Here is a 20,112-nt window from a genome sequence, read left to right on the forward strand (position 1 = left end):
ACGGACCAATGATGTCTTAATAAAATTATTATTACTTTATCCTGAGATTCAAATAAGATAACAGTAAATGTCTTTTTTGCAAAACACAGTTTGGATATAGTAAGGTGTCCGGAAGTAGATCATACGAAAAACGTTTTTAGCACGAAATAAAAATAAATAGAGAAGTAGATATTTTCTTAAAAAAAATAAATATAAGAGGTTTCAAAACAGAAAACGTTTCTCATTTTAGAACCAATTCAAAAATTCCAAAATAGCGTCTTCAAACTGGGAACTGTTTTTGTGCTTCACTGCCCAGTAAGATTAGTGCATGTATATAGTTAGTGACGATAATAGATTTAAGGCTTAAGATTTAAAGTTTAAAGTAAAATATCCATGTAAAAATTATCATACAAAACTCCACATTTTACGAGACTTAAAGTTAGGGTCATATTTTTAGGTAGTCTTCCTTTACTCGCTCAATGATCAGAAACTAGTTTTAATTCCACCACTTTAAGCACCCACCAATGCTCTGCTCATCTTTAAAAGCTGCCAAGGGAAAGCATAAGAAATGAAATTAAAAAAACAAAAAGGTAATTGCTAAGAATTCCGCAAAAATATATTAAACAAAAGATAATTTTTTTTCCATCTTTAAATTCTTAGTGGATAAAAACGTATTTTCAAATCAAAAACGTATTTTTTTTTTTTAATATTACCAAACAATCATAAAATATTTTTAAAATTATAAAAACGTATTTTTATATTTTTTAAATGAAAACATTCTAAAAAAACCGAAATGGCAGCTCAAAGATATTTCCATACATCATAGGTTATCACTATTTAAGCAACCATAATAATAAGTTGATCGAGATTAATTAATAAATAGTAAAGAGAACAAAAATAACTTAATATTGAATATAGCAAAAATAAGTAATATTATATTGCCTAAGCTAAATTTTGTGAATAAATAAATACAAATAATGATCAATCTAAAATAGTATACTAAAATTCACTTGAGAAATTATTTAAAATATTATAAAATTTCAAACTATTTAACACAACATTACACTTTTCAAATAATTTAACAAATTACTATAAATCATCTATAGCACGTCCCAATATGAAATTCATGTGAGCCAAACTCGCTATTAGCAATAGTGGGTTTCTAGATCTCGACAGATGATCAAATTTTGTTCACTTGCTATATTTCTAATCTATGTACTAATACAAATTTTAATTATTTTAAACTCACTATTTCCAGTAAGGAAGTCTCTAATTTTTTACTAAACAAATGTACCTCAAGAACTTACTATTGACAATTCATAATAGCGAGTTTTTTTGAAACCTAAAGTGAATGTTTCCTTCACGTAAGTGAAGGAGAAAAAGACAAAACTAGAAACTCGCTTGCAGATATTTGTTCATACCTTGCCAGAAGCATTCTAGTGTCATCTTACTTGCCCATGTGAGTTAAAATCCTGTTGATCAAAGCTTCCTTTTTCCCAGTAACTGGAAGGTTGTTTGCTGTTAGATAATACTTCAACTCTGGCACTGTTAGATCCTTTAACTGTAAAACCAAAAACAATTAGGGCAACGAATTTTGAAGTACTGAAAAATTAAGATGATTACTTGACTTTGAGTCAACATAATCAACCTGGCTGGCTTCAGGTTGAATATTTTAACAATTCCCTGAGTTAAAACGCAAAGAAATAAACAAATTTACACCCTCCAACTGAAGATAAAATAGGGTTATAATTTCTTAACTCCCAGAAGATCAGGCAATTAGATGATTAAATAAAGTTGACAGAATGAAAATTGGACTTGCTTCATCTTCCATCCTATTTTCAATATAGTTGGAACTTTTTCCTCTTTGAAGTTATGAATTACTTTCTTTAAGGGCCCCTATTGTTGCAAGGATGAAGTTTGACTTCAAGCGTCAAAGTGGTTTCTTTATGAAAAAATATTCGAAAACAGCCATAGTTGGAGTTGGGTATCCTGTCTCGAGCTCATCTCACTGATTTTTGCAACTGTAGCCAAATCCATAGGCACAACTGTTTAAGAAATGTGTATTACCTTTCCAGTATCCGCAAGGTCAGGCCAATCATAATTTGCAGACTCCTTGACTGCATTTTCAGCAATTGCTTTCCTTTTTTTAGATGCATCACTTGGTTTCTCATTAGTCTTGTCCCCATCGTCATAGTTTTCCCCATATACAGAATTCTTAAATTCTTCCAATGCATTAACGACTCCCAGCCTGCCATAAGCAAACACAGAGTGATTCTTATTGAAATCCAAAGAAAATGATGAAAACGAAATGCAAAAAATGAGGGAGGGTTCAACTATTATTATTATTATTATTATTTTATTTTATTTTTATTGGGGGGGGGTTGTTGGGTAGGAGGTGTCACAATATATATTATCAAGTCTAAACAAAATATTACCTCCCCATGCCTTCCTCATCAGGAAGAGTTTCATCTTTGATTTCTGGCATCTCATCTTCATCCAGTGCTAGAGCCTGAAGAACTGCATAGTGTCTCTGCAAGGCTGAAAGGACTTCTCTTGTCAACATATGGAAGAGAGCGTCTTGCTAAAGTTTAGATATTAGATACTATGTGGTTGCCCTTTAGGAGACTATCTGATCACTACCTCACACCTCAAGCATTATTAGGTTACAGAATGTGATGATGTAGATGTGGAGTATTGAGACTTACCGGGATTAGCAAACTGGCACACTGAAAAGTCTTTTAAATCAACACGTCTCATTAAGGCAGTAGCCTTACTAATTTGATCATCAGTTGCTTTAAGAGTTGCAGTAGTTTCACCCAAATGGAGCTGTATGATGTTAGCAAAATTCTTAGAACCAATTGTCAGTATGAAATATATTAAGTGTGAGAGATTGACTTGCCTCTTTAATCTCTCTAATGTCCTCAGAATATGGAAGATATATCATGTGCATTCCAGGCGGCTCAACCTGACCACCGGCAGAGATAATCTCGGCCTGCATTTTAAGAAATAGTGAAACTATTCTAACAAATTTATAGATGAAAGTGTGAAAACAAAGATGAGTAAAATGTTGACAAAAGTTGAAGAAAAACCAGTCAATCGGGACATTGACTTTAGGCATCAACCAATCACATGTTATACTACCAAATAAATAAATAAATCAACTTGACCACCAGCAGATATAATGTCATCCTGAATTCATTTTAAGAATAGTGAAAGTATTCTAACAAATTTATAGATGAAAGTGTGAAAACAAAAAGGAATAAAATGTTGATAAAAGTTGAAAAACAAGTCTCTCTCTCTCTCTCTCTCTCTCTCGTTTTAGCTAGCTTACATATATATATGTGCATGAGTGTTCGCTTTTTTGTGTCAAGTTATTGATACAATTTTCATAAACTTTTAACCTCATTTCACTTATTTCCTTTTTCATTCCAAAATATATTCTAGTATATGGTAAGAATTTGAACAACTAACGCACATTAGACAATGAAAATTGCACCCTAATACACATAAAAAGAATTGGCATCTTACTTGTGCAACAAGGGCAACCAATCGAGGATTAGTAGCACTCCCATAAAATGCAACTGCAAAGCTAGAGAAGAGAAAATAAAAACCCGTTAAACAATCTTGAAAGATGCTTATTATTAATCTCACTCATATAACAAAATGAATACTTTAAGTAACATCCATGCATATGCAGTGCATCATTTCAATATCTAGTCTAATAGACAAACAAACATCTTAGATTACTCCTTGAAAAGTTCTGGACAAGACTTGCATCAATAAGAGGTTTTGCAGCGCCCCACCTTAAACCTGCGCATACCCCTATCCAAGGGAGCAACATATAGCATAGCCCCAACTCCACAAACACACACACACACACCCCACCCCACCCACCCCCCCCCCCCAAAAAAAACTAGATTGACCTATGACACGAGCTCTGAGTAGGCCTCCTTAGGACCATGTCAATGCTAAATGGGTTATAGGTCATCCCTCAAGATGGGAATTAAAAGCTCCATTTAATCCCTCGCAAACTTCTTCACTCAAATAATGCATTTCGAGTCATAACTTAGCTCCTCCTACCTCACTTTCCTTAATTTTAACTTGCACCCCATAGTTGACTCTCCCTTGGACAATCGATCAACCTCACATCCCTAGTGGTCATTCTCCTAGTTCACAAATAGTCAACTAAACTTCCTTTTCAATTGATCTCTCATGGTCGCTGTTTCCTACAATCAACTGTGGCCCCCTTCACTCAACCTTCCAAGCTTGCTAGTGCCTAACAGGCAGCTTGGCATTGGATTGCTTCATCAACTATGGCTCGTTTCCTTCACTCAATTGATCTTTCAGTTGACTCCCTTCACATGCTCCTACACCAACTCCCTTCACCTTATGTTGCATTTTCAAGTCCCACAATAGGATAAGCGTGATATAACAACCAGCATAGAGATAATTTAACAAAACTAAACCACAACAATATCCATAGCATGCTTCCTTCATCACAACAAGGTTTAACATGCTTTACATCCAAGGCGCTAATTACACATGCTTCTTAACATAAAACAACATTATGGAATTAGTTACGAATCATGCTTTAACATAAAGAAAGTTTTGAGTCATGCTTATTACCAAAATATAGCATTTGTTGTTAGTGTGGTTAGCCAATTTTTGGATTCTCCTTGTGATGGTCATTGGCAGGCTGTGGTGCGTATTACGATATATTCAGAGTTCACCTGGTAGAGGTGTATTATTTGCTGATAAAGGCCATACACAGTTGACCGCTTATGCTGATGCTGATTGGGCAGTTTGTCCATTTGGTAGATGCTCCACTTCTAGCTATTGTGTTTTGGTTTGAGACAATCTGGTTTATTGGAAAAGTAAAAAGCAGCATGTTGTTGCTAGATCTAGTGATGAAGCTGAGTATAGAGCCATGGTGTTAGCTACATGTGAGTTGATTTGGCAGAAACAACTTCTTAAGGAGCGGCAGTTTGGTGATTGAAGTTCTATGCAGCTTATATGCGACAATCAAGTTGCTCTTCATATAACCTTCAATCCTGTTTTTCATGAAAGGACCAAGCATATTGAAATAGACTGTTAAACTGGTTTCTGGTGAGATTTCTATGGTATTTGTTGGGACTATGGATCAGTTGGTTGACCTGTTTACTAAGCTCTTCAAGGTCTAAAGATTGAGTACATTTGTTCCAAGCTAGGCACATACCGCTTGAGCAGGAGTGTTGAGAATTCATATTAGTTTGATTGTATTAGTTGTTGTATATACTAGTTCTACCTTGTACCTAGCTTAGGTAACTTGTACATAGCAGTCACATTATTTTAATATAAATACTTGTAACCCTAGATCAATAGAATTGAATTAGTTTTCCCCTCCAATCTCTCTTCTTTTCTCTCAGCTCTGTATATCATTTCACAAAAAAAAAGGGTAGCCTGGTGCTACAAAGCTCCCACTATGCGCGGGGTTCAGGGAAGGGTCGAACCACTTTGGGTCTATTGTACACAGCCTTACCTTGATTTCAAGAGGCTGTTTCCACGACTTGAACCCGTGACCTCCAGGTCACACGGCGGCAACTTTTACCGTTGCGCCAAGTCTCCCCTTCTCTGTATATCATTTCACAATTCCCGGATAATCAGCCGAGGAAGGCCAGGTCTGGATGCAATGCTTATTGTGGCTCAATTTCATTTATTGTTGTTTTTGAGTATTGCAAGGGAGAGGCCCTTTTGATTTTTTGATTCATGTAGATGCATATTATATTGTATTATTGTTTTTATGCTCACTTCTATATATAAATGCATACTTTTCAATGTTTCCTATTAATTAGATTATTTTGTATCAGGAATAAATCGCTAAATGGTTGAAAATATAAGGACATATATGGACATAAATTCATCAATAAATTATACAATTATGCACACAGAGATGAGAAAGTAGTTTATGGCTGAAGCATGTTAAGGTGATCTGAAGTACAAGGATCTAAATTAGAAAGAATATTGAGACTACACAATTACTGAAGTGCAAAAACTATTCAATTACTAACCGCTTGAGACGTAGCATGGATCTATGAAGAGCAATGAAAATGCAAGTACTTCCAACAACTTCCTGCAATAGATTACAAGTGACAAATGATGTGTTAGGTACAAATGAGAATATATGAGAGATTATGCATATAACAAGTTATAAACTTGAAATCAAGGGAAGGGCAAGCACAATTTAACTTGGTGGAACAGTAAAGAACTTGGAATTCCAAGAAGAACCAACATCAACACAAGAATTTTTAAAAATCAATAAATGAAGAAATCACACTTATAGAAAAACAAAATATATACACACATACATAGATCATTTTCATCCAAAGCAGCAACCAAGCAAATAATTTTCATTCAATAAGTTAGAAATTTCTTTTCCACGTCAAGATAGTAAGAAATTGTTGATTTCTCACAATTTGTATTTTGGAGAAATAAGTGTGGAGAAAGGTCTTCAAAAGCTTAGGCCTTAGTCTTTCTAGTCAACAAGAGAATACAAAATAAAAAATAAGGAAGAGACTAATAGGTAAGTTCATGTTGTACCATTATGAACACTATCATCAAGTTTTCCTCTTCAAACTTGTGGCAGGACTAATTTGTGTTTCTTTTGTATGCCAATTCAACTGAGAATGACGTTTAATTCACTCTCATGTAATCCGGGCATTTACAGAATTAAAGCTAAATTTGTTATTTGTTGATGTTTAGCCAAATTTTGCAGCATACACAAACTGACTATTAGAGCTTGCAGTTGGCTAAACCATCTACCAACAAATCTAACCCATATGCATTGCCTTTCCTTTCTTTTCTGAGATTTTTAAAGGAGTGCAACACAAGGAATTCCCAGGGACTAACTGTCCTAGCATCACATAACTACTTAATGTATCCAGTCACCAACACCCGGCCATTTAGAGCTTACAACTTAATTTCTTGATTTACATACTAGGTTTTAAGATGCAAAAGATCTCTAGAATTCACACACTTACAAGATTAAGGGAGCTTTTTTATTCTTTTGCTAGCATTAAAAAAAAAAAAAAAACAAGGAATCCATTGGATGTATGCAAAGGAGAGGCAGCAACTGCTATAGCATGCTCTCTTCACATTATAGATCGATCTTATCTTAAAGGAGATATAAAGTGTATGTTTATCTCCTCACAATTATGGAAAGACAATTAAAGGTGGCACGACTTATTCACAAGACAATTAGGTGAAATTAAGGCATGTTCCTTCAAAGAGTCAAAGAAAGTACAAACTAAACAGCACAGAACGGATAGAAAAAATTGGAGGGAAATAAGTAATAGAGAAAGCAGCAGCCTCATTTGAATTTTTATAAGATTTTTGTTTTTTTTTATTTGTTATTTTTTCTTAATTCTTTAGAGGGGAGGGGGCATAGCCAATAGTGAGAGAGTTCAACCTTGGTTATTTCAAGAAACGGTAGAAGACATCTGTTAAAACCTATAGAAACAGAATACCTGACAGAATAATGATCTTTAGAAGCAAATCAAAATGAAGAGTAGTAATATGGAGAATAATAGAATAACCTCGTCACTAGGAAAAATAAACGTTGATGGCCTCAGGTTGTGATATTCTTTTAAGCACCTCAATGGCTTGAAACCTAAAAGACGAAAATGTCCTGGAGAGATTTTCTTTATCTCTGAAAGCTCCTCAATTGAAAACACAATATTTTCACTGAAAAGCAAGCAGAAAAAGTCAGATGAAAATTTCAAATATGATATTACAAGGTAAAGTCAATATACAAGCTGAAAACATGACAAGTTTGACGTGCTGTTAAAACAGTTATAATAGCAAGAAGTGTTAGTGACGTGTATTTTAGTGCTACATGTTTTTAATTTTGTCAAGAATGGATCTGTATCTTTGCATAACATGTGTCCCCAAATATATCAAGTTCTTCTTCCCATTCCTTAACAGTGTATCTGATGGTCCTAAATGAATGAGAAGGTTGACATATCAATCTCCTTCCAGGAACAAGAACAAATGGCAGGAAAATGACAACTGGACCCAACTGTGGATGGCTATTTCCTTGACAAAACACTATTAAGAGCATGTGAAAGGTATTCAATCAAGAAAACAAACATAAGTTAAATTCACAGCTTATTCTATTCACAACTTGTCCTCATATATCTAACATTTCATATCTGCATATGAGCCCAGAAGTTCATAGGGTGACATACAGAAACTTTTCAGCTATTCCTCCATGGTACCAAGAGTGTTTATCTAAATAACAAGAAGAACAACATACCAACCCTTTATCACACTATGTGGGGTTGGCTAAATGATTTCTAGCTCGCCAATCATTTCTATATATGACCTTATATTTTGTAAGGCACCAACAGAAATAAATAACTGAACAAAAAATCAAAAACCAAATATTATTTATCCAATATAATACAAAATTTTAATAACACTCATAGTCATAGGCCTAATTTCAGTAAGAATGGCTGGATGGAATTGAAGTGAAAATATTTACTTCTTGTAAGACTGAACACGTTTTGTAGCCTCATGCACTAAAGCACCAGTATCCGCACAGATGAATGATCTTTCAGTCTGCACAATGTTAAGATTCAGAACCTCTGTCAAGCTCTTCTTATACCACATAAACATTCAAAAACATAAAATTGGGCCAAAATATTGAAAAGAGAAACTACGTAATGATTTCCCCCAGCCAGTCATTCTCCCTGTCACACAGCACAGATCGCACAACTCTAGATCACATTAGAGTGACAATAGAATCACTATTCCTTACATACTCCTCCTTTCTCCAACCAAAAACTGTCATTTCCTCCTCCAATCAGCATGCAACCCCTGATTGCAGATCACATCACACATCATGCACCCCAAATCACACAACTTACCTTCACGACTTCTAATCACAGAATCCTAGGTTTTTTATCCCACATTGTCACATTGTGCAAACTCTGACCACGACTTAAAATTGCCATTGTTGTAGTTTCCTCCAACCAGAGCTGCCATCATGATGTGGAACAGCACCGTGCAGCTATTACTTCATCAACCCTAGCGCTTTCATGAGTTGGTAGCCAAACTAAGTTAGCTAACATCTTGGCTTGGTGAGTTTTGTTTTTTTTTGGGGGGGGGTGGGGCGGGGTGTTAGAATATCTTGAAAATATTGCTGGAATAATTTATAGATCTCTTATATATTTTTTTTGTAATATTTCCATGGTTGTTTATAACCTTTTAAGGTAAGTCAGAGAACTTATATATACCCATTGTATGCCTTCTACAACATAAAACGAGAATACAATATTCTCTAACTTTAACAGATAACATGAACGACCAAGAAAGCATCAAAATGTAATTATAGTACCTTTAAAAGAGCATTGGTGATTGAATCAAGCCAAGTTATTTTCCCTAAGAATAACAATCACGGATAAAATTTAGTTATGAACTAGACCCAATGGTATCAAGATCTTGGTTTATGATATATACAAATAACAATAACAGCAATGATTCCCACAATAGAAGATAAAAATAGGGATATGCATACCTAGAGAAGTTGGACGAATCAATGCATATGTATTCAGTTCAATGGATATGCCATTGGCAATTGAAAATGTAATTCTTCGAACCTTGCGCTTCTTGAGCATACGCTTTCTCAATTGATCATTCATATCTATGAATCTAAAAACAAAGATTTAATTGATGAAATTTAAATATATAGACATAGACAAAAAAATAGCCAAATATCAAAACCAGGCAAAAGTGCATGATTAAACAAATATTATCACAATATTATGGGTTAGCTTGGAGCATTAACCAAAAAGACTCCGGCACTTGCATAACAAATGGACAAAAAAGATGAAATCATGTAATTAATAACCCATTAATGGAAGAAAATGTGTTTAAAGTTATCTTAGCATACATATACACACACTAGAAATTCCATAGCATGGACATTACATGTATAGTAAAGGGAAAGGAAATTGTCAGGGTTGAATCTGACTGAGGAGAATTCTCCTTTGAATTGAGGAGAATTTGAGAAAAATGGGGAAAGGAAATAGAGAGAATTGAAAGGGAGAGAGAAGTAGAGAGAGTTAGGCAGGAGAATTGGATTGTTCTATTCTCAACATGATCCAAAGGAGCGGCTTCAGTTGTGATTTATACTGATCCGACTCAGAAAAGGCACCAAATGCAGTCTCCAGTTCAAATGTTTACAAGTTATTTGAAATTGAAATAGGCCTAACTGCCTAACAGAAATTCCCGCCTACCAAACCCACCAATTACAACCATTGTCCCATGACAGAAATATGCACTAAGCAAGTTTTGAAGTAGTGTAGTGTGGCATCCTGTCCACATCTTATGGTACACCATCCCAATGCCATTCCTCAACATGTGTTAGCATGGTCACAACCTACCATGTCACACAAATTGACCTGTGCCATGAGTCCCAAGAGATTTCTTCTCAATCTAGGATAGGCTTGTTAAGTTTGTTACCAAAGAGTAAGACTTGCCCTTTATTCCTTGTGTGCAGAACCTCCATCACAGAGGTATTTTTCCCTTTTCAACCCCTCAGATTCAATGTGAACAATTCTTGCATCACTGCCAACCTTCCAGCTTCTTGTAGTGAACAGTCGACTATCCTTCCACAAAAGTCAACCTCCGGATTTATGCATGAAAGATTTGTGGCAATAAAATAGCATGATTTCATGTGCATTGCATGTATATTAAATGTGCATGGTGTTCGTGGAGACAGCATAGATACGGTGAGATATTGCATATATGATGACTCTAGGGTAGGGAGTGAGTTGGACTCCCCTTGCACTGTGGGCTCGTTGCCAGGTTGGGATATGACCCCTCTTGGTTTGGAGAACTTGTTGAAGGCCAAGAGGTAGCCTTTGAGGCCCTTAGGCCATGAAAATGAAGTTACCAAGTATGGAACGAGAACAAGAACATAGGAAGGCACACCCAAAAGCAAAATTTGTTGAAAGGAACCTCATGGAGTGGGTATGTTATATTATGCATCAAATTCGCAATATACAACCATATATACATCTATAAACACATCAAAGGCAAAGGCTGAGATCCCTATAGACAGCATTTACGATCATTTCTAAACTCCATTGTATGAGTCATCAAAACTCCATTGTATTTACTATTTTGGTACTCTTCCAAGCAGAACAACATTGAGGCAAAAGATAACATAACTTTTTCTGTAATCTCTCATGCATTAGCCATGTTTGTTTCTCTAAAACTACCATTTCCATATTTATATGTATTAATTGATGTGGTTGGAACTTGGAAGCATTAATTCTTGAAAGAAGAAAGTTTTGATAGAATGCACACCTTTCTCCTGCTGCAGGCAAAAAGAGAGCTAGATCATCACCCTCCAATCCAAGCAACTCCTGTCACAAAACAGTTGAATATCTAACAAAAATAAATAGATTACCAACTAACAAAAGGACTCAAAGTTTGAAGCATGAACATACTGCATAGAAATGGGAGACATTGAACTCCTCTTCAGGCCTACTCAAGGGGAGAAGTTCAATTGAGATGCCAAGATCTTGTGCATCCTAGAGAAGATCCCAAAGACTTGCTATTAGTCCCATGGGGAAAAATGTCCTTAAGAACATAATTGAACTTGTAACAAATCTTATCATTACTTTAGCTCGCTGCAATGTTGTCCTTGTCATATCAGTCTTAGTAACTCCCTTAATACTCCCAAAAGGATCGTCTTCATTTGTGAAGAGGAGAATTCTCTTGTCAGATGTTTTGGCAGATCTGAAATAGTATTATTGCCATCATTAATAAGCCTAGCTAGATAGTCTTTACAGTTTAACAAAGGGCAATCTCTTAAGGTAGAAAAATAAGAGGAGATTACCCTTTACGCAACAGCGCTTGTGCAACCCACAGAGCATTGTAAAGAGAATTATCACGAGACCCAGATAATATACCGAGTTGACTCCCTATTCTTTTATTAAATGATTCTGCAAACAAATCAAGAATCAAGGCTGATAAGTGTCTTTTATACACTTATTTTAGTCTATAAACTTAGCATTTATACATTCAATGAGCATGATTTCTACTTGATTTGGTTCTATATATGGTTATGTAGATGTGGAGCATGTGTTGAAGACAATTGGAGCAAAAAGTGATGATGATGTCGCAAAGTGCTGGAAGAATAACGTCATTGGTGAAGTGTTGGAAATTAAAGAGAAACGGCTCACGGTGCTGTCACGCAAAGCATTGCGTGGTAGAGTCGTGATAAGAATTATTTTCTATGGCTCACGGCATTATTGCGGAAAGCATTCCGTGATAAAGCCGTGGTTGATGAAGTATTATGTGGCTCACGACCTTACCGCGGAAAGCATTATGTGGTAAGCCCGTGACAAGATTTTCATTCTGTGACTCACGACCTTACCACGGAAAGCATTCCATGGTAAGGCCGCTGTAAGGCTTTAGGCTTCGCGAAAAGACCGTTTTGAGCCCGTTTTCTTTCAAATCAAGTGGAGATGGGCTCTCTCAAGGGGCACGACTTTGACGACCTAAAAAGCATTATAAAAAGAAGGATTCTTGAGAGATTAAAGAGCTTTTGGAGGAGGAGAAGATGGCAAGTCGAGGCAAAAGGAGGAGATTTTCTTGAAGATCTTCGGTTTTGGTTTTATTTTTCTGTTCTTTCTTCTCTACAACATCATGAACTTCGTTTTTATTACTCTTTTGTTGGTTGAAACCATGTTAGGCTAAGTACTTTGTGGCTAGGGTGATTGATGAAACCTAGTTCAATGATGGTTTAATATAAAAGTATTTGGGTTTTATTATATTCTTGTCTTTCAAGTTGATCGTTTGTTATGCACTAATTCCGTTTTGATGCTTGGCCACCATTAGAACGTGTTTGTGATTTATATTGCTTTCGAGAGATTCAATATAGATTAGCACTTGGTAATAAACGACATAAGGTTCAATAATAGGTAGAGATACCGTTATGCCTTGTGAAATCTTATTTTGATGATCATTGTGGATAAATGCATAGTTGTATATTTGCAGATTAATTAGAGATAATTAATCTCATATGTAAGCATAGATTCGATTGACCATCGAGAGAGGCTTTTGATTAACTTAGGATCATCGATTTTCAGCTCAAAGCAAGAATTATAAAACCCGATCACTGAAAGATTAAACCAATTAAAGAACTACGGTGGATTTATGAACCCTAGTACATTAGATTTCTACATTCAAAACCTAAAGAATTATTTTGTGTTTTCCATTTAGTGAGTTAGTTTTAGTTAATATAAAATTTAAGTGAGTATTCTTTTAATTGTGTGTGGTTTATTAAAGCTAATAGTGGTTAAAGCAAGGATTAAAAGCTAATCATCGTGGGAATGATACTCTATTCATCATTATATTACTTGTTACGATTCCGTTCACTTGCGGGAAAGAATACGCGAACAAAGGCCAAGCTCCATTTAAACAGCTTTACAATATCAAAGAGGTAGGTAGTCAAAATTCAGCAATAAGCCAAAGGATATTAAAATTCTAAATGAAACCAAGAGTTCTGAATGAAGGAATAATCATGACAGACAATAATTTAGCACACCCAAATCTCTTCAAGATACCATTGTGTGCTCTAACCTAATTCACCCTACAGTGGCAATAACAATCCCCATGATGCTGAGGGGGCAGCATGAGAGGGGGAGTGGTAAAAAGAGGATGTAGCTAGCATTCCTCTTCAATACTTTATTGAATTTGTTTTCACAATTTCCAAATTCACCTCTTCCAATTCACCCAATGATTGACTGTCAAAGACTTCCTATTCTGACTGGAACAAGACACTCTGGGGCCTGATTTTGCTATGGATAAATGCACGAAGCCACAAAATACAAAATGCAGGGAGAAATGCATCTTACGTTTGACTCAATCTGAATAAAAGTAGAAGTTTGCACTGCCATAATCATTTCAATGCAATTTTTGCTTGTTTATTTTGATTGTTTTCAGAAACAAAATTTGGGAATATGCAGGCAAATATTTATATTTTCTACTGCATAGAAAAGCCTAGTAATATTATTTTTACTATATCAATTTGATATAGTTGTTATGAACACATTCTCAATCCTATGCTTACTCAAGTGTTAACAATCTGGAGGTCTCCCTCTCCTGCTTGACAGGCTAATCACAATAACACAAGTCAATTAATTTGGAAAATGTCCCCAGATCACAAGGCTGTTTCCTGAAGGCATAATATAACTGTTAATTTCATAGATAAATATAAAAGATAAAATTACCATTTTTTTAATAATTTAAACTTTGTGATGAGTTCCCATCAATAGTTAACATGTTATAATATAAATATTAATATAAAAGATAAGATTACCCTCTCTCTAATAGTTTGAGCTTTTAAATGAGTTAGCCATCAATTGCTTAACATATATTAGACCAGTTCAAATATCATCACCAAACCAACACTTAATGTCGTCCTTGTGTGGCCCAATTATGCAATAAAATCCAGGCTGTCCGGCCATATAGGAACTTAGTGAGAGTAAAATAATAAAATAAAAGATAATTTACCCCTATCTCTAATAACTTAAGTTTTTAGAGGAGTTGTTGAACAATAATTTAATGCTAAGATAATTAAAACTATTGAGCAGAAGATTCTGAAACCCTAGATTGAAGAACCTGCAAGCTCTAAGAACATTTACAAAACTGCAGCAGGATAGCCCATGTAAGAAAAACATAAAAGCCTCATTCAAAAATCGCATACAACAAACAAATATAAGAATGAGTTAAGCATACGAAGAGTCAACGGGGAATTCATTCAGAAACAACCAAACCTTGATAATTAGAACTGCCTAGCAAAAGCTCCTGAAACTATGGACTGAAGAGCATGCAAGTTCTATCTACACTCATAGAATGGCAGCACGTAACAAAGACATAAAAAGCCTCATTCAGAAAACACATACAACAACAAAGATAAGTATGAGTTAAGCACATCAAACATCAACAAGAAATCACTTTTGATACAACTACCCTCTGTAATTAAAACTGTCAGCCAGAATCTGCTGAAAACTCAAGATTGAAGAACTTGTGAGTTTATTCTGTTATGTCTATTTGACATATCAGGGCTCATAACCAGCAGATCACTATCTAGCATAATGGTTGTAAACCAACAGATAGCACCCAAGGGCTTACCTTCTATGCCATCAAATTCTTTTATGAGTCTCGCTGTTGGCCTGTCTAGATCTTCTCTTTCAGAAACATTGAATACATGCACACCATTTAAATCCTGCAAGTTCTTCTTTTCTCTCTGCAAATGGTTAAATATCTCAGATGGAAAAACAAATAGAGTCATGAATTATTTTCCCTCACTGCCTAAAAATCTCAAGTACACAAGCACCATAAGTTTGTCTCTTGGACACTATTGAACATACATAGCAAATGTCTGCATGTTGCTTAAGAACAAGCAACTAGACACAAATGACACCAACAAGGCAAAGGAATCTATAATGAGCTTTCCTCTTTTTCCTTTTAATGATTGATGTGTCCACTAAAAACCCAAATCATAGTCATACTGCAGCAGGAACAAGAAATATACAGAAATGAGGACTTACTGTTACATATTATAATATGTCCTAACAATATCTGGAGAACACAAGGAGTGAAACAATGCCGAGGCTATGGGGAAAAGGCAGTGCAGTAGAAGTTCCTTGAATTAAGAGATTGATGAACACTTTTAGGTCCAATCCTTAATAGCTACAGCTTTTGGATCCTAACTGATAGTGTCGCCACCAGCTACTTCCAAAGTAAAAAAAAGCTGATACCCAAGCACGCCAGATGGATATGCCAACTCAAAATAATAAGGGCAATGTTCTTTAACAAGGGAGCATTTGGTACAGAAATAGCACAAACCAAGATTTGCACAACCTAAATGTCAAGATAAAAATCTCTTCACTCTTGATCAAAACTATCGACCACTCCTGTCAAACAATGAGTTCAACACCAAAACATAGAAGGTTCTATCCAAAACCTGTCAGGGTAATAAATCTCTCTCTTGATCAAAATTATGAACGACTACTACCAAATATGAGTGCAACAGCGATACGTATAATGTTCTACCCAAAACCTAAATCACATGACAGAATGCACAATTGGAGCACTTACCATCTGTTTTCCATAGAGTTAAACAATTAAATTGTATGAATAAAGAAGCCATACAAGATTAAGCAACATTTCACTGACTAATAACATTCTAAGAAGAGATATGCACAGTTTACTACAGTTGATATCTTACCGTGTTGAAGAAACATACTGCAACTTCATCGTAAGACCTGTTGATGATTTGAGTTTTCAATGACTGAGCAATACAACTAACAGCAACATGAAAGTGACTTTCCTCATTTTGATTTTCCTGCATTAGAAATCAAAAACCTATTCATGTAGAAGCTAGTAATAGGACAGGAGTTTCAGCTCAAAAAAGAAAAAGTTTAAAAGCATTCAATTCAGATCAATTCAAGCTTGGTTTATGTTGATGATATTTTGCTCACTGGCTCAGACCCAACAGCTCTTAAGTCATGCATTTATGACCTGGATAAATACTTTGCCCTGAAGACTCTAGGATCCGTCAATTATTTCCTAGGGTTTGAGGCTTACCGAAATACAAATGGTTTATACTTGACCCAATCTAAGTATGCTTTGGACTTGTTGAAGAAAGCTGAAATACAAGACTGCAAACCGTGTGATACACCTATAACTTCAGGAGTATCTTTGACTAATGAGGGAGATTCGTTTACTAATCCGTCCATGAATAGGACTATCATTGGGTCACTGCAATATCTGACCTATACACGCCCGGACATTGCTTTTGTGGTTAACAAATTAAACCAATTTTTATCTAAACCTAAGGTACAACATTGGTCAGCCTGCAAAAGACTCCTTAGGCACATTAAAGGGACAATTGGCTTGGGTTTGTGGTTCTCTCCCTCACATGATGGTATGTCCCTAGTTGTCTATACGGATGCAGACCATGTTGGCTGCAAGGATACTAGGAGATCTACCAATGGTCTTTGTGTATTTCTTGGCAAAAATCTGATTGTATGGGGGTCAAAGAAACAATTAGTGGTAGCCAGATCTGTTGGAGAAGCTGAATACCGGGTTGTTGCACATGGGGTTACAAAACTTTTACGGTTAAGATCATTGTTTTTAGAGTTGGGTTATCCTTGTACTACTGCTTCAGTTGTTTGGAGTGATAACTTGGTTGCAAAAAGTATGGTTGAGAATCCTGTTTTTCATTCTCAAACAAAACATATCAAGATTGATGTTCATTTTGTGCATGAAAAGGTTGAAAGTGGTGAAGTTAAAGTTAGATATATTCCTACAGCTTATCAGGTGGCTGGCATTTTTACCAAAGGGCTGGCAAGAGATCGGTTTTAGTTTCTGTGTGATAAACTTGGTCTTAAAATGTCTCCAGTGCGTGGCAGGTCTGGTGCTTCTACAAGCAGCTCAAGGATCACAAGTTCTTCTTTTATGAAGTCTGATTTGAGGGGTAATGTGAAAGCATAGCAAGCTTCTTATTGTAACTTTCATGTTATGTTGCTATGTCGTGCTGCTACTACTGTTGTTTTATTATAGTTAGGCGATTATAAGGCGCCTCAGTTATAAGCATTTGTGAACAGTTGTCTTAAGAAAGAATAGGGGTGAAAGAATACCCATGTATCATCCCTCTCCATGGTGTACTGTGCAAAATAAATTCCAGTACAACCAATATGCGAGGTTAGTTGCATGAATTCTACATTGTCAATCAATTCATGTTGCCACTATACCCAGCATACAGAAAAGCAATACTTTAGAAGGTTTCCCTTTCTATTTGTGTTTAATAACCACTTTTTACCAAAGTATTTATTCAAAAAAAATGTCACTTTCAACAAATATTCATAAGTTCCTAGGCCTAGATGGAAAATAAAGGTAGTGTTAGGTAGCCAACAACTAACATAAACCATTGGATATTTCCAATGTGGATTCTAGAAAATATTCTTTTCGTCAATACAACACCCTCTTAGCATGGTTGCGTTTCCATGTCATACGACTTGGTTTAACAATATCACCTATGTGATGGAACATGACAATATCAATTATCTTCATTCACCACCTCTCATTAAACTTTCTCATATGAAGATGGTGTTATAATTTTTTCTCATCATTCCCTCTCTAGAGGGTTGCATCAGGGCATTCGACATAAAATTTTGTCACATTGTTCTTTTACATGGATTTATGTTTGTCCATTTAACTTTAAAAGTCAATTGACATTATGAATGTCATGCCATTAACTCTAACTTGATTAGGATAAGGTGCAATTGATGATGATGACAACACCCTCTTAGCTACCCATTATACCACCTAAGTGTTAGTCAAAAATAGGCTAGGGTTGTTGTATTTGTGCCAGAATGTAGTGCTAGATTCAAGAGGGTCCTCACATTTTCATGAACAAATGCAAGTAAATAAGTTAGTCCAAGACCAAAGGCTCGAGATTAGATTGTGGAATATTGGAACTTCAGCAAGAAAATCAAGAAGGTCGTTGATGTGACGATTATGAGAAGAATCAATATTATCTACCCCCGGTAGACCAAACAGGTGAGTGAGAAAGCTAAAATGTTGGTTGATTTAGGCCACAAACTCTATTACTCAAGAAAGACCCTAAGCAAAACGAAGTGGAGATTGTTAAGAATAAAACATTAGAAGATGAGATAGTCTATATGAAGTGGTTGGGAGATGAGACACCCATGGTTGAGGTTGTTCAAAAAGAAGAGACTCTGAATGTAAACACTACATATGCACCAAAGTTGGATTCAGATAAGAGATAAGGTGAAATTCTGGAAAGATTTTGAAGAATTATGAAAGGGGAGAATTAAGCCTCATGGTTTCCTTTTTTTTTTTTTTAAAGCTAAATGTAAGCCTTGTAGTTTCTATATAACATTCTTATCTTTTGCAACTTTGAAACATCCATTGCGGGTAACAACAGAAGCTCAAGTAAAGAGAGCAACTCTCTTGAGCGTGCACGCTCATTGTGGGCTCATTGTGAGCGTGTTTTTATGCATTTACACGAACATGAGAGAGACGGACAGACAGAGACAGGGAAAGCGAGAGAGGCATACTCCAAGACAAGTAGTGCTGAACATTTGGGGCGAAGCATCCACCAGGTATACCACAAGTTCTTTGCTCGCCTCTCCTCCCTGGATTACATAAACAGATATATTTCAGAAATACACAGTAGTCGAAAGCCTCGCTCTCATTACAACGCACAATTGTGAACACAAATTTAGAAACAAAGACAACAAAAGAAAGAACCAAACGCACACTGAAAAATCTTCTCTATGCACACCGAGAGAACCGTATAATACCTTAAATAATTCATTGTCTGGATCTTCGTCTTCGTCTCGGAATACATCATCCGGGTCCAAGTACTCCATCCGACGTACGCTATGGAAGGCTCTACTCCTCCTTCCCCTGTAGGACCCTGTGAGGAGCAGAGAGCTTTGGGAAAAGCAGATGGAAGAGCGTACCGCGGAAGGAAGACGAAAAATAAAAAATAAACGCGTCAGGATCAAAAAAAAATTTAATTTAAAATTTATTATTTATTAGATCCAAACAAGTATAGTCGGTTTTAATAAAAAAAAATGCTATTGATACACCCATTTTATATATTTTGAGCTACATAAAGAGATATTATGACAAAAATACCCCTCATGAGATGCATAAAAATGCGTGAGGCGCAAGGTATTTTAGTCATAATACTCCCTTATATAGCTCAAGATGTACAAAATGGATGTACATCTAGCATGATTCTTTAATAAATTAATTTGGTCTCTCTTTAATATTATTTTAAGATATACGCATACTATGATCGAAACATTTTGGAAGGGTTGTTTCGATATTTTTAAAATACATCAAAAAATGTTTTCAACTCGTTTATATAATTTTAAAAATATTTTATAATATTAAAAAATATAAAAAACATTAACATATTTCCGTCTTGGAAAAAATTAGATATGGAAAACTTAACATTTTTATTTTGCTGTTTGTTTACAAAAATTAATTTTATTATTTTATATTTTTTAAATCTACTGTTTTGATATGGTTCAATGA

General features: G+C 35.4%; 1 protein-coding gene across 1 annotated transcript; it reads right to left on the minus strand.

Annotated features, from left to right (window-relative positions):
* Nucleotides 1-330: 330 nt before the first annotated feature.
* On the minus strand, nucleotides 331-19,535 carry LOC127789147 (ATP-dependent DNA helicase 2 subunit KU70). Its single transcript, XM_052317947.1, has 20 exons — nucleotides 19,368-19,535; nucleotides 19,122-19,199; nucleotides 16,265-16,381; nucleotides 15,166-15,280; nucleotides 11,864-11,969; nucleotides 11,646-11,763; nucleotides 11,472-11,555; nucleotides 11,329-11,387; nucleotides 9,533-9,666; nucleotides 9,353-9,396; nucleotides 8,498-8,574; nucleotides 7,551-7,698; nucleotides 6,027-6,088; nucleotides 3,508-3,568; nucleotides 2,879-2,971; nucleotides 2,685-2,805; nucleotides 2,415-2,517; nucleotides 2,047-2,227; nucleotides 1,401-1,540; nucleotides 331-525 (listed from the first exon to the last, which is right to left on the minus strand). Exons 1-19 carry the CDS (start codon nucleotides 19,434-19,436, stop codon nucleotides 1,427-1,429), a joined length of 1,884 nt encoding a protein of 627 aa, XP_052173907.1. The 5' UTR covers nucleotides 19,437-19,535; the 3' UTR covers nucleotides 331-525; nucleotides 1,401-1,426.
* Nucleotides 19,536-20,112: the final 577 nt, after the last annotated feature.

This window comes from Diospyros lotus, chromosome 13 (assembly GCF_014633365.1).
Source record: "Diospyros lotus cultivar Yz01 chromosome 13, ASM1463336v1, whole genome shotgun sequence".
NCBI lineage: Eukaryota > Viridiplantae > Streptophyta > Magnoliopsida > Ericales > Ebenaceae > Diospyros > Diospyros lotus.

Excerpts from the sequence above, each read along its gene's own strand:
- LOC127789147 (XM_052317947.1), bottom strand. The coding sequence starts at position 19,436 with ATGGAGTACTTGGACCCGGATGATGTATTCCGAGACGAAGACGAAGAT. Across the intron at positions 2,518-2,684 it reads GTGCCAGTTTGCTAATCCCG|CCTTGCAGAGACACTATGCA; the intron begins GTAAGTCTCAAT and ends AAGTCCTTTCAG. Across the intron at positions 1,541-2,046 it reads ACCTTGCGGATACTGGAAAG|TTAAAGGATCTAACAGTGCC; the intron begins GTAATACACATT and ends TTGGTTTTACAG.